Here is a 13,706-nt window from a genome sequence, read left to right as displayed (position 1 = left end):
AATAATCGAGAAATCATTGCAGTTGTTCTAACTTTTGCATCATGGAAGAAACACTGCTCATTATGTTTTCCACTTTGAGTTGAAGTCAACTAGAGATGATCAGGTCTACTTAGAAATTCGAACATTCCTTAAGAAACACATTCTTGATATCGAATTTCATTGGCGAAAACATCTATTTTTACACAAAAAATGAGTAATTCTCCCACACACGTTGCGAGATCATCAGTATTTATTGAAACATGATCTCTGTAGACATGATCACTGTAGTCCCACATATACAACAAAAGATGATCTCTGTAGTCCCACATATACGACAAAAGATGATCTCTGTAGTCCCACATATACAAATAAGTCGGTTTATGACTTTTTGTTTGTTAATGCCAACTGATATAACAAGATATCGGCTGTAACGAGGAAAACCGCGCTGTCCCGACCTTCTCGTTATATCGAGTTTCTCCGAACTGTAGTAACATAATTGGTTATATTCCTACTGCTGTGGCTTTCTTAATACTGCAAGATGAAGCAGTTATAAAGTCATAGGCCCTATAGTATAGGATCACAAATTAATCTTAATCCTCGGCAAATTAAGTCCTATAGTTCCGAAGTTCCGAATATACTAAGACTTAGGCAGGTGTTTCCAATATGGGAAATTTTGTGTTGTAGTAAAATTAGCTTGTCCTCAACAAGCTAAACTACAATTACTAGTACTGCGAGTAGTACATAATTATATTATACACATTACAATTATCATTGCGCAGTCTACCAGGACTAATTGCCTGACTGATCATTGCTTACTTTTGTTTGAATATAGTAAACTGCTGCTATTTTGCCTTGGGATTTGTACCAGAAGTTGTCTTTGCATCCCTGGAAAAAGTCCACTTGTCAGCATCATTATCACTTCCTCTGGACGACACAAGCCTAAAACCAAGCTGCGTTATTTGCTCAAAGAGTTTAATACGATTCAATGGCTGCTTGCCACGTGTATTAACATACACACCATCACACTTGCTGTTGATCTGTTGCCCATGAATATTTCTGAAGTTTTCCTTAACAACAGGAATCTTCTGCAAAATATCCCAGCTCCCATATATAAACCATGTCATAGTCGAACGTCCGGAGAACTGCAACTCAATAAATTCTTGTCTTTTTTCTACCTCCTCCTTTTCATTTCTGAGTTGGGAGACAGCTTCAGTCAATTCATTAATCTGATAATAGTCAGCCTCCTGGGCAAGCATGTCCAGTTCTTTGAAGTCTTCTGGAAGAACTAAGACTGACCTGCGAAGGAAGTTGAGGACATGTCTGAACAAGGGACCGTCCCCATCGATTAGGTAATTCCCCTTTTCATCTCGAGTGGACGGCAGTCGGTCGCTGAACATTGACCCAAGCATTGAATCAGGAAAACGGCAAAGGGTAGCCCTGGACGTGGTGTATATCGTTCCGCCGACATTTACGTTAACAAAGTCGTTCATAGTTGTACCGTGTCGTGCGAACAGAGTCTTTCACGAATGATAGGCCTTATCCAATACGATCAAAGTCGCAAAGAAGGCTGGAATCTTGCAGCTTCTTGCTAGCAGAGTTTTGCAGCAAGTTCGTTGTGAGTGTACAGTGCACTTTTTTTTTCCTTGCGATAAAATGGGGATGAGGCGCTTTTTTCACTAAGTAGGCAAATTCCAAACGGTGGAAGATCAATTACGAACCCTTCTGAAAATTGTGTTTTAGCTTTAACAAATAAGCCTATGTTTTGACAGAGAGTATGCTCCTACAATGTAGCTTCACGTTCTCTAATGACGCTGCCTCCCTGGTTAGACCTAATAGCAAGACGACATTAGTGTACGTGCAAAATACAAAGTCCAATGTACAATGTCTGCACCTAGATACTAACGTACATATCTCGGATACATGTCGCAAATAACATTTGCTAACTGTCACTTTGACCAGGTTTGTTGACTGTAGGCTGCCTTTGTGATGTATACTGTAAACTGGTAAAATGCAATGCATTATGTTATCTTTCAACATAATGTTTAATTTTGATGACTGAAGTGCGCTTACAGAGGTATTAGTAAATACGTTTTCGTAGTTTTCTTTGAGTGTGTTAAAGAAAATAACTTGTTTTGTCAGATGTTTTCTGAAGGTTTGCATAATGGGAGGCTTTAACGCTTCAATACGTTAGTTTCTTATTGTTTGTTTGTTTTATTAGTTGAACAGGGCCGGCGGAACGGGGAGGGGGGGGGGGGGGGGCTAAGCCCCCGCACACTTTTTTTTTAAAACTATACATAATGCATAGGGTCTAACCACATGCCCCCCCCCCCCCCAAAAAAAAAAAAAAGTATTACTTTTTGGGAAGCGTGTCAGCTGGAAAGAGAAAAAACAAGAAGTATCAGCAGAAATTTGCGCTGAAGGCCTTTCATTTTCCTTTTCTCTTTTGTTAGCTGATGAAACGCGGAAGTGGCACCAGAAACATTAAGGGGATCGTACAGGTTCGGTTGAGACCTGATTTCAGGTTTCCAACATTTTTTGTTGAAATAATGAGAAACCTCTTATGAAATATGAAGAACATGTAATTCTTTGAGGAATTCAACGTTTACCTGATGAAAATTGGTTTTGAAATGGCTAATTTTAATGAAGTGTGGGACCTACACTTTAGTACGGTCGCTTTGTTTTACTTTGTTTTTGGATGTTTCAGTAATTCCAAATCCGATTTTCATCAAATAGACTTTGAATTCCTCTTAAAATGGTATGCTCTGTATATCATAAGTGTTTTCTTGGTATCTCGCAAAAAGTTAAAAGCCCGATTCTCATCTCCACCAATAAAACTGTACCATTCCTTTAACTGCCCCCCCCCCGTGTGTACAGTGAACTATACAACTTTTAAAAACTTTTTTTTCTTTCTTGAATGTTAAGTTAAAGGTCCTTAAAAGAAGGAGTCTTTTGTTCGACTTTTCGACCACACAGCACTTTATAGCTACATGTCCTCTACGATCTGAAAATCAGAGTACCGTGAATACCGTGGATGGACGTTGTGGCGAACCCCTTTGAAAGAAGAAATTATGGTTTATCATGTGTAATATCTGAATTTGTTATTTCAGTGGGATAAAGCAAAGCAAAACAAAACAAACAATCCAAATAAAATATCGACTTCTTGGATCAATAAAACTACTTCGAGATTTCCAAGGAAGTTTTGGTACAATTATTGTCAGTCTTCTACATAACAGGAGTCTATTGCATGCTGATGGTCGGAACTAATTCCATTGAGTAGGGTCTATATCACACTTTTAAGTTCTTTGCTTTTAAAGTGGGTATAAAGTGTTCATTCTCATTGGTACATGAAACGTACATTATACCTGATTGTATAACTGGCTGCTGCTGTTCAAACACAAATGAACTCACAAACACACACGTACGACGACATTTGTTTTCAATTATATTTTTATTTGAACTTCGTTGTATATCAGCATCGTATTTTCAATGAAACAAACACAAAGGCATCTAGTATGTGTGTATTCTACTCACTTATTGCTGCTTATGATAATCACTTTTTTCACATGCAAAGGAAGATTTTATGCAGATTCATACACAAACAAAAAATTGAACAAAAACCTTCAACCACATGATTTATGTAAAAGTATACAATACAAAATTTTACATACATTGTAAGTCGTAAACACGCACACACACACAAACACACACACGCACACACATTATTTGAAGGTGGCGTGAATGATTGATTGAAAAATGCTAAACGGTAAAATGTTAAAAGGTATAGACTGTATAATGACAATGATTATAATCGTACAACAAAGGTAATAAGCCATTAACTACGACAACGATGATGACTACAGGCCTAATGATATTGATAAGAATGGTAATGACACACGCCTATATATTAGAACCTTTGCGCCATAATGGTGCAACATCATTGCCACCGTTGCCTACTTAGGTGTCAGCACAGTCTATATCCTACGGTAAGAATAAGAAAATACATTGTACAGCGCATATCTAAATATATGCAAAGGAAATTGTTGAGAAAGTGTAAAGGGATATTAGTCCAATTGGTCTGCGGTGTTATAGATGAATTAGCATAGCATAACATTATCTATAACTAACAGGCAAATTAATCAAGAATAAATTAAAGCGAGCTGAATTATGCTCTACAAACCAGGTAATACGTGTATCCACTACTGGTCCAAGCGACAAAGCCCAACATTTCAGACCAATTGTTCAAATTTGTGGAAAATCACCAATTTCGGCACAATATTCTATGTCGACGGATATATTCTGAGCAGACTCGGATATTGAGCCCTTTAGAATAAGCCAGTTCGCAGCTCCACTTTACGCATGAGCAGAATAGGTCATCAATCATTATTCAGTATTACCAGCAGGTATGTTGGTTTTTAAATTCACTGAGATAAGCATCATTCTGTTATGTACATTGTTACGATTATTCATATAATCTTAGCTTATTAATGCTGCTTGTCAGCATCTACTTATCCATCTGACAGCAAAAGTGACATTTGGCAATGTCATTAGAAAGGGCTTGTTAATACATTCAACCAACGCAAAATAATGAAATGATTGCATGCTTAAATATTAATTGACGGATCATAATGGTCATCTGGTCTATTCAAGTTTATTCTTTGTTTGAACAGGATTAACGAATCCAATAAATTGTTACATAAAGCCTATGCATTATGTCGCTCTGAAAACGAATGAAGAGCCCCTAAGCGACTGAGAAAAAAAGAAGCGTCATTTGTACCAATGTGCCCATGAGCTAGCTCCGAACTGTCTTTTTCTGATGTCTTCTCCGTTATCATGGTATATTTCTTTTTTAACTTTGTTTCCATTCATATGATACTGAATTTACTGAAATGTATATAAGATGAAAAAGGTTTGAAATTACGCGTTCAATAACACCAAGTCCTACTTATTATAATTTTGATGTTTTTCCATTGCCATGGTAACGACTTGTTCGTGAAAATGCTTATTTCCAATCAAACAGTACTAAACTTTAAGAATGACTAAATTCATAGATTCAGAGTTACTCATTAAATTGCAATTTAAAGTCATTTTCCGACGTATGGTCCAGTTGCCATGCGGTAACTCATTTTTTTTTAAACCCACAAATTCTCATTATACAGTACTAAATCTGACAAAAAGTGACTCAATCTCTATAATCAGAATTACTAGATCAAATGCATTCGAAATCTTTGACGTTCGACGTCACAAGAATGATAAATTTGTACATTACTATGATAACGCTTGAAATAAAAAAAAAAAAACAATTAATGGGTATTTACAATGATATATTATAAAAACAGAAAAGAAGTATCTGAACATGTATATTTCATGTTTAAATTTCGTTAGCCTTCAACAGCTTGGTCATTCGTCATCTAAAATGTGGTGGTTGCTATGGTAACGGCCATGTAGAAAATGCTGTCGGAGGAATAAGAGCATGCATGTTTACATCAAAACACATAACACAAATGCATGGTTTCAAGGTAAAGGTCATCCCTGATAAGATAGTTAGCAATAGATTGATGGAAGAGTTTATCTTCTATTTATATTTGGCTTACAAATCAATGAAAATTGCATGTGCTATATATACGTGACCCCTCTGACACAATATCATTCAATGATATATGTTCTTTTATCTAGTTTACTTTCTTGAAAAATTCACCATTTATACACAAACGTAATGTATTATGGTTATTATTATCATTATTATTATTATTTACATAAAATACACTATTACAGAGCATAGAAATTATACACTTCTTATAAGAGGAATAAAAAGCTCATTATATGAAAATCGGTTTTTAAATGGCTGAGATATCCAAAAACAAGGTATAACAAAGAGGTCCTACTAAAAGATGGGTCCCACCTTTTACATGTATGAAGACCACTTTGTTTGTTTTTAGTTCTAAAAGTGCAAAAGCTCCCTCATGTGCGATGGGGATACCTCCTCCCACGTCCTCCCCCTTCTGTCCTGCATCTCCATAGACTTAGTATCCAGTGAAGCCACACACGCGGAAAAGAGGTGAGAGATAACAAAATTAGTCATTCACAATGTCCTTGAATATCAATTTTTTCTTACTTTTTGATTGATTTTTTTTTAATATACCCCTAAAGTGTGCACCAGGTAGTTGAATTTCAGTTCTAAGAATGCAAAAGTCCCTCACTGTTGGAAGGGGACAGCCACACCCTCCCTCGACATTGTGCATACCCAAGAGTAAGCTGCATTTCCACTAACGAACTATAACCTTTATCATGTATAAATTACTAGTATTTGTTTTTATAAATCGGTCTATTAAATGAACGGCATTTTTCATGTACCTTTATGGGCGAATACCAGTCAGCTTAGAGCTATATCCATGTACTTTGCAACTTGCTCAAAACCAAAAATTGTCCGAACATGTTCGTTTAAAACACTCCTACAAGAATGTAAAAGTTGTTTACAATAGTGATTGAGAGCACGTCTGTAACTGATTGAGTGCGCACTGCTAAAGTACGCATTGTGACGTCAGTGAGTGTGCAGTAACTATTGTTTATGATCGGTAGTACAATATTATTAAAGATAATGACTGACGGGGGAGGGAACATACCGAATTTGAAATGCTATTGAGGGAGGTTATAAGTCCCTCGACTTCGTCTCGGGACTTATAAGCCTCACGTTCTGCCAATGGGCGAACATAACGAATGTGCCTCCATCACATGACTGTGTTTAACAAATCACTAACCGGTATTTGACTAACCCATTTAGTATAATGTAATGTGACATAGGATACAGTAATATGTCATGCTCATGCTTTTCCGTTGCACACTTTTTGCACATGATGTTGGTAAGGAAATTATTAGCGCACGTTCGTGTCTCATTTCAACGAACGCTTCTGATGGCTGCATTCTTAAATAAACTTTATAAAGATTGAACGCTATAAACATCATTATTCTGTGTGTATGACATTTTTGTACAGTATGCACAGAGAAAGGGTTACTTTTTACTGGTGTGTTAATACCAGTCATTTCCCAAACTTGCAGTGGAGTAAAGAAGTATGGCGCTCTGTACTAATAATCGAGAAATCATTGCAGTAGTTCTAAAACTTTCGCATCATGGAAGAAACACTGCTCATTATGTTTTTCACTTTTAGTTGAAGTCAACTAGAGATGGTCAGGTCTAATTAGAAATTCGAACATTCCTTAAGAAACATATTCTCAATTATATATCGAATTTCATTAGCGAAGACATCTTTTTACAAAAAATGTGAGTAATTCTGCCTCATACATCGCGAGATTATAAGTATCAATTGAAACGTGATCTCAGTAGTCCCATACAAATAAGTCTGTTTATGACATGATTTTTTAAATCTTAACCCTCGGCAAAGTCCTATATAGTTCCGAATATACTCAGGCTTAGGCAGGTGTCTGCAATATGGGAAATATGTGTTGGAGTAAAATCAGCTTGTCCTCAACTAGTTAGGACTACAATTACTAGTACTACAAGTAGTACTTAATTATATACACATTACAATTATCATTGTGCAGTCTACCAGGACTAATTGCCTAACTGATCATTGCTTATTTTGTCTGAATAGTAAACTGCTGCTATATTGCCTTGGGATCTGTACCAGACGCTGTCTTTGCATCCCTGGCAAAAATCCACCTGTCAACACCAACACAATAACAGCCCTGTCCATCTCCTCCTCTGGACGATAGAGATGCAAGCCTAAAACCAAGCTGTGCTATTTGTTCATAGAGTTTAATACGATCCAATGGCGGCGTACCAAATGCATCCCTGACACGAATACCTTCATAAGCTTCGTAAGTACCACAGGCTTTCCCGAGGTATGGGATAAGGACAGGGATCTTCTGCAAAATATTCCTGCTCCCAAATATTGACCAGCAGTCTCGATTGTTGGCCTCATGTACCAACTCTAACTCAAGAAATTCTTGTCTCCTTTTCGCCTCTTCCTTTTCATTCCCGAGTTGGGTGACAGCTTCAATCAATTCGTTAATCTGATAATAGTCAGCCTCCTGCGCAAGCATGTCCAGTTCTTTGAAGTCTTCTGGAAGAACTAAGACTGACCTGCGAAGAAAGTTGAGGACATGTCTGAACAAGGGACCGTCCCCATCGATTAGGTAATTCCCCTTTTCATCTCGAGTAGACGGCAGTCGGTCGCTGAACATTGAACCAAGCATTGAATCAGGAAAACGGCAAAGGGTAGCCCTGGACGTGGTGTATATCGTTCCACCGACATTTAAGCTGATAACGTCGTTCATAGTTGTGCCGTGTCGTGCAAATAACAGAGTCGTTCACAATGATTGTCTTGTCCAATACTATCAAAGTCTCAAAGAAGGCTGGAATATTGCTAGCAAAGCTTTGCAGCAAGTTCGTAAGTAAGTAAGTTCGTAAGTAGGCAAATTCCAAACCGTGGAAGATCAATTACGAACCCTTCTGAAAATTGTGTTTTAGCTTTAACAAATAAGCTTATGTTTTGACAGAGAGTATGCTCCTACAATGTAGCTTCGCGTTCTCTAATGGCGCTGCCTCCCTGGTTAGACCTATCAGCAAGACGACATAATTGTACATGCAAAGTACAAAGTCCAATGTACAATGTCTGCACCTATATACTAACGTACATATATCTCGAATACATGTCGCTAAGCTGCATCTTCTATCGATCATTAATTACATTGTTTGCGGTCAAAGCGATAGAGTTTCAGAGACTGAACCTTGTTTTACATGATCTGGAGGGGTGTGGTCATCTGCGAAGATATAAGTATTGGTATCAATTCACAGAAAATAACGTAATCGTCTATCAAGGTAGCGTTAAAGGGGAAGGCTAGTAACTGATCTGTGGAAATCAGTGGAAATGCAGGGAGATGATTGTATCAATCCTTATGAGATTCATTCATGAGTACATTATTATCTACTGTTGTGTGAAAATTATTTGCTTCAGAATGGTCTCATATTTCAAGTAATGTGCAGTTTAATGTTTCCACTTTAGCATGCCTGGTCAGTGACGGGACATTAAGCTGCACATTTGTTTTACTTGAATTCAGGAAAAGATGATGCATTCATGAAAACAGCTATTCTATTTCATGCAAAGTGTACCGTGTTGAGGAGAATAATTTTACAAACACAAGCCACAAATCGTGATGAATTGCAGCTGCAATATAGAACGTTTTCATCAACTGAACGTTATGCTCTGTACGTTATGTGATTATTATACAAATTGAACTCTAAAACGGCTTAGCAGGTGGGTAGGATATTTACTAAGTTCTACTTAAGGCTTAGACTGAAGAGAGAAAGAAAAGGGGAAACATACATCCTGTCCATCTTCTAGCTGGAAATGGGGAAAGCCTATTTGAATAGCACGATTGCATTATCAAAAAAATCTAAAAACTAACCATAGGCCTATATCTTTCTTGTCCTCTTTTCGTTATTCATTTTTAGGGGGTGGGTCCCATGAATTTTAGAATTTTATTGGAAAAAAGAATAATCGGTAACAATGTCGATCGGAGCGGAGAGTGACAGAACCATCTCCCCCTAAAAGCCACAAGGGTAGAATACATACTTGGTGTCGTTGGTATGTACAATAAATTAAGTTACAACCTCTCGCTCGATATAGCGTGACGAAATTGCACGAGGCCAGTATGTTATTTTCCCCTTCATGTAGATATGGAACACCCCGTGACAGATACATGAATTTTAGAATTCCCCCGTGAATTGGAACACCCCGTGACAGATACATACAATATACTTCACATGCAGATGGCGCACTGTTCGTCCTGTCGGTGTCGCTAGCCTTCTTTGTGTAATTTGTCGGTCTCGTGAGCTTTCTTTGCCTATATATAGTATCGGTCTCGAGAGCCTTCTTTGCCTAGTGTCGTTCTCGAGGGCTTTCTTTACCTAGTGTCGGTCTCGTGAGCCTCTTGCGTACTGTCGGTACTGGTCGGTCTCGTGAGCCTTTATTGCTCGGCGTAAGTCTCGAGGGCTTTCTTTTTGCGTAGCACACGGTCTCATGAGCCTTTTCTGCATAGTGTCGAACTAATGGGTTGTATGACTGTATGACTCGTAAGCTGTATAACTCATGGGCTGTATGACTCGTGACCCGTATAACTCATGGGCTGTATGACTCGTGAGCCGTATAACTCATGGGCTGTAGCCTGTATGACTCATGGACCTATTTTTGATGTCCGTCTCGTGGACTGTATGACTCGTGGGTGTCGGTCTCGTGGGATGACCCCGTTTTACCACCCGCCCATTTTTTTTTTTAATGGGCTTACCCTATTTCGACCTGGGTACTGAATCCTAATCTCCTGAATGAACTTTTGCATCCTTGAGGGTTGTGAGATATTTGGCCGTCAAAATGACCCATAACATCTGAAATTCCGATACATTTACTAAAGTGACTTCCTTTAATGGAGAAAAGTTGGATACAAAATGAGGAATAATTCTTGTTTCAAGAGTGCTGAATCTGAATCTATACAATAGAAGACGCAATTCACTTTTGTTTCCTTGGGGATTTTGAGATACACGGTTCAAGATAGCCACCAAATTGAAATTCCCGTCAGTGTCTATACATTATACATAATATTTCTTTATAATATGTATAAAGGGAACAATTTCAAAGGATTTGATGACTTAACCGATTTTTGTTGATGCTTTAAATCCAGGTCTCAATGAGGAAAATCTTGCAGCCCAATTCCATGAAGATTTTTGTGATATCAAACATAGCCGACAAAAATGAAAATTCTCATACAAGTACAGTGTATATTATGTAAGTATATAAGTAGGCCTAACCGTAGGCCTATAGGCCTAGGGCCTACCTATTTCCTTCAAAATGATGAATGACTTGCAAATAAAAAGTTTGACCCAATAACACTTTGGGGGTGCTGAAGAATCCGAAACCCAGTTATGGTTGATGCAGCTCTTGCTTCCTTGAGGGCTTTGAGATATTGTAACGGCGACTTATATTTGTCGAAGATGGGCAGAATATAATTCCTATTCTGTAAATGTCCCAAAATAAAGTCCCGCTATAAAATGTTGAAGTTCATTGTCGAAGGATGCCGAGGGTCACATAGAAATTACAGTCATAGGCAGAAATCAAGGTAAAAGAAGTTTATTATGGAGAATCACTGAACACATTTACAGGGATAGATTTGAGGATGTCTCGCCCGGCATGAGAGGTGCGATGCGGTTCTACTCTCTCAACATATCGGTATCAATATGTACTCCTACAAAAAGACATATACCATATCACGAAAGCAGAACCCAACATATTATTTACATAAGTCTTCTGCGTATAAATTACAGGTTCACGTAGCTGGCCATCTTTTAAGCTATCAAACTTTAACAAAATTATGAACACGCCTTTTAAAGTAACTGATATACTATTCAATAAACCTACCAACTTTTTGAATATTATTTTTTTTTTTGTTTTACTCTACTGCTCTATGTGTTAAAATGAAAAAAAAAAAATGAATGAAACTTTAGCATTCAATATGATATATACCCGATCTAGTATTATGGGTTCATCTTTGCTTTTTTCCCCATTTTTTTTTATATACGAAGTGTCGCCGGAGGCATTGTTCTCTTTTAAGTTCAACATTCGTTTTTGCGTGAAAAGTTATGGCGGTGTTGACACAGTATCATCACGGATCTTGCGGTGCGAACACCGAGGAGCCGTTCTTTACACGGTGGACGGCGTTTTGAACACGGTCCATTTCAAACCGCCGAGACCGCCACGAAAAATTAAACATGTTTAATTTTCTGGCGGTTCTCCGCGGTTCTCGGGGTTTATGGCGGATGAGTGACGGATGATTTGTGTACGGTGTGAACACGGTCTTTGGCGGGGCGCGACGATTTGCCGAACCGCCATGAACCGCCATCTAAACCGGCGTGTGTGATTGCACCTTTAGACTAACTAATACGAAAAGCTAACATGGCAGCAGACCGTTTCTGGACTGGTTGACTCTTTATCTCTTTCGTAGGTGACTCTCTCGCTGTTCAAACACGCGGGTTCCGCTCATAGCTGCAAAGTAGCTGACACACTCTTCACTCCATCTCCCAAGCAAGCAAGTGAACTTCAAGCAAGTGAACTTCAAGTAAGCATAGAGTCTGTCTTATAGGCCGCTTCCAAACAAGTCCCTCGTGTTCGAGAGAGATAGAGAGGATCAGTCATGAAGGTCGCGAGAAAGACGTTTATCGCGCTGCGGAGTATCAGGAGAAGGACGTCATTGAGCGCAGAGATGAGGAGCTGAAAGTCATAGGCAAGGAGAGGATACAAGGACAGGAGAAAGTCTAGATAAGAAGCAAGCACAAAGGACTGAAGGACAGTGAAAGTCAGGGGGAAAGGGAGCAAGCTGAAAAGGCTGAAGGACAGTGAGTGTCAAGGACGTAGGGAGCAGGCTGAAAGGCAGTGAGAGGCAAGGGCAAAGGGTAAGGAAAGTCAGGACAAGGTTGAACTGAGGAGCAAGGCAAGAGTTCTGAAAGACAAGGCAAAGTCAAAGTGAGAAGGGACAAAGCGAGAGTACTGAAGTGAGAGCAAGGTCAAAGCGAGGGAAGCACAGAATGACATGTGAAGGTCAGAAGAACAAGCGAACACAATATGGACAAAGTGGTGAGAGCATAGCATAGACTTGTGAAGGTCAGAAGAGCAAAGCAAGATGGGCAAATAGAGAACTCCGCTGTATGCAAAGCAATTGGGACTGTGCTAGCTAAACTAGAAATTTGCAATAGCGTTAGCGAGACATCCTTTACATAGACTTGTACAATAATCATGAAAGCAACGAAAAACATGTAATGCTATATACATAATGGTACATCAAATATCTTAACCAAAATGCGTGACAATATTCAAGATGGCCGCCAAACTGGTCACTATTATTTGATATAATCTCCGATATCTCAATGGTAGTTATCAAGTGAACACTGGACACACACATGAAAATAAAGGCAAGATGCATTGTAACTTCAAAGTGTGATACACATACCTTTTATCCCCACTCAGGCACATTTTAATGAAGTCATACATTCAGGATACATACGCTTGTAAATATTTTACGCGTCACCATTGATTTACATTGAGGATTACACATGACTCTATTTGACTTATAAATGGAATTCCTGAAAGAATACGACATGAACTCTGAATAGGCCTACATGGATTTTTTTTTCTTTTTAAGCATTGCAAAAAAAAATCTGACAAAATGGCCCTCAACTTATAGAGAAAACCACTGCAGTGTCTTCACATTGTACATTGTATACCTCTGAAACACATTTCACATTTCACATTTCAACACCAACCATACGGTAAATCAAAATATAAATCTTGCAAGCTAACAAACTAACATTTAGAATACATTACAAAGTTGCCTACAGTCAAAGTGACAGCTAGATGTAGACACCAGGTCATAGAAACAATAAGGAGTCTCAACATGTCAAACCTAATGGGGTGCTATTTCAAGTTGTATGCGAAGTCAGTATGTATAACAAAACATTTTTTTTTCTTTAGTGGCTTTCAATGTCACCTATTGTCCCCTATCCATTCAGGAAGATTTGTGAACACACTGCACTGATAGCAAAGAGGTAGTCTCTATTTTACACCCGTAAGCACAATAAAAGTTCTCGGTACGTGCTGATTCAATCTGACCAGAAGTGGATCGCACCAATAACAGGTATATTTTGAAAGAAAGCAAAGGGAAAACTT

At 38.4% G+C, this 13,706-nt stretch overlaps 2 protein-coding genes across 2 annotated transcripts; both read right to left on the bottom strand.

The window, feature by feature from the left end:
* Positions 1–821: 821 nt before the first annotated feature.
* On the bottom strand, positions 822–1,469 carry LOC140244868 (BTB/POZ domain-containing protein KCTD6-like). The gene has a single exon (XM_072324477.1). The coding sequence runs from the start codon at positions 1,467–1,469 to the stop codon at positions 822–824; it is 648 nt and encodes a 215-aa protein (XP_072180578.1).
* Positions 1,470–7,596: 6,127 nt separating this feature from the next.
* LOC140244866 (BTB/POZ domain-containing protein KCTD4-like) lies at positions 7,597–8,271 on the bottom strand. Its single transcript, XM_072324476.1, has one exon. It carries the CDS (start codon positions 8,269–8,271, stop codon positions 7,597–7,599), a length of 675 nt encoding a protein of 224 aa, XP_072180577.1.
* Positions 8,272–13,706: the final 5,435 nt, after the last annotated feature.

This window comes from Diadema setosum, chromosome 21 (assembly GCF_964275005.1).
Source record: "Diadema setosum chromosome 21, eeDiaSeto1, whole genome shotgun sequence".
Lineage (NCBI taxonomy): Eukaryota > Metazoa > Echinodermata > Echinoidea > Diadematoida > Diadematidae > Diadema > Diadema setosum.
Note: the sequence above shows the minus strand (reverse complement) of the source record. Positions and strands in the feature narration are given on the sequence as shown.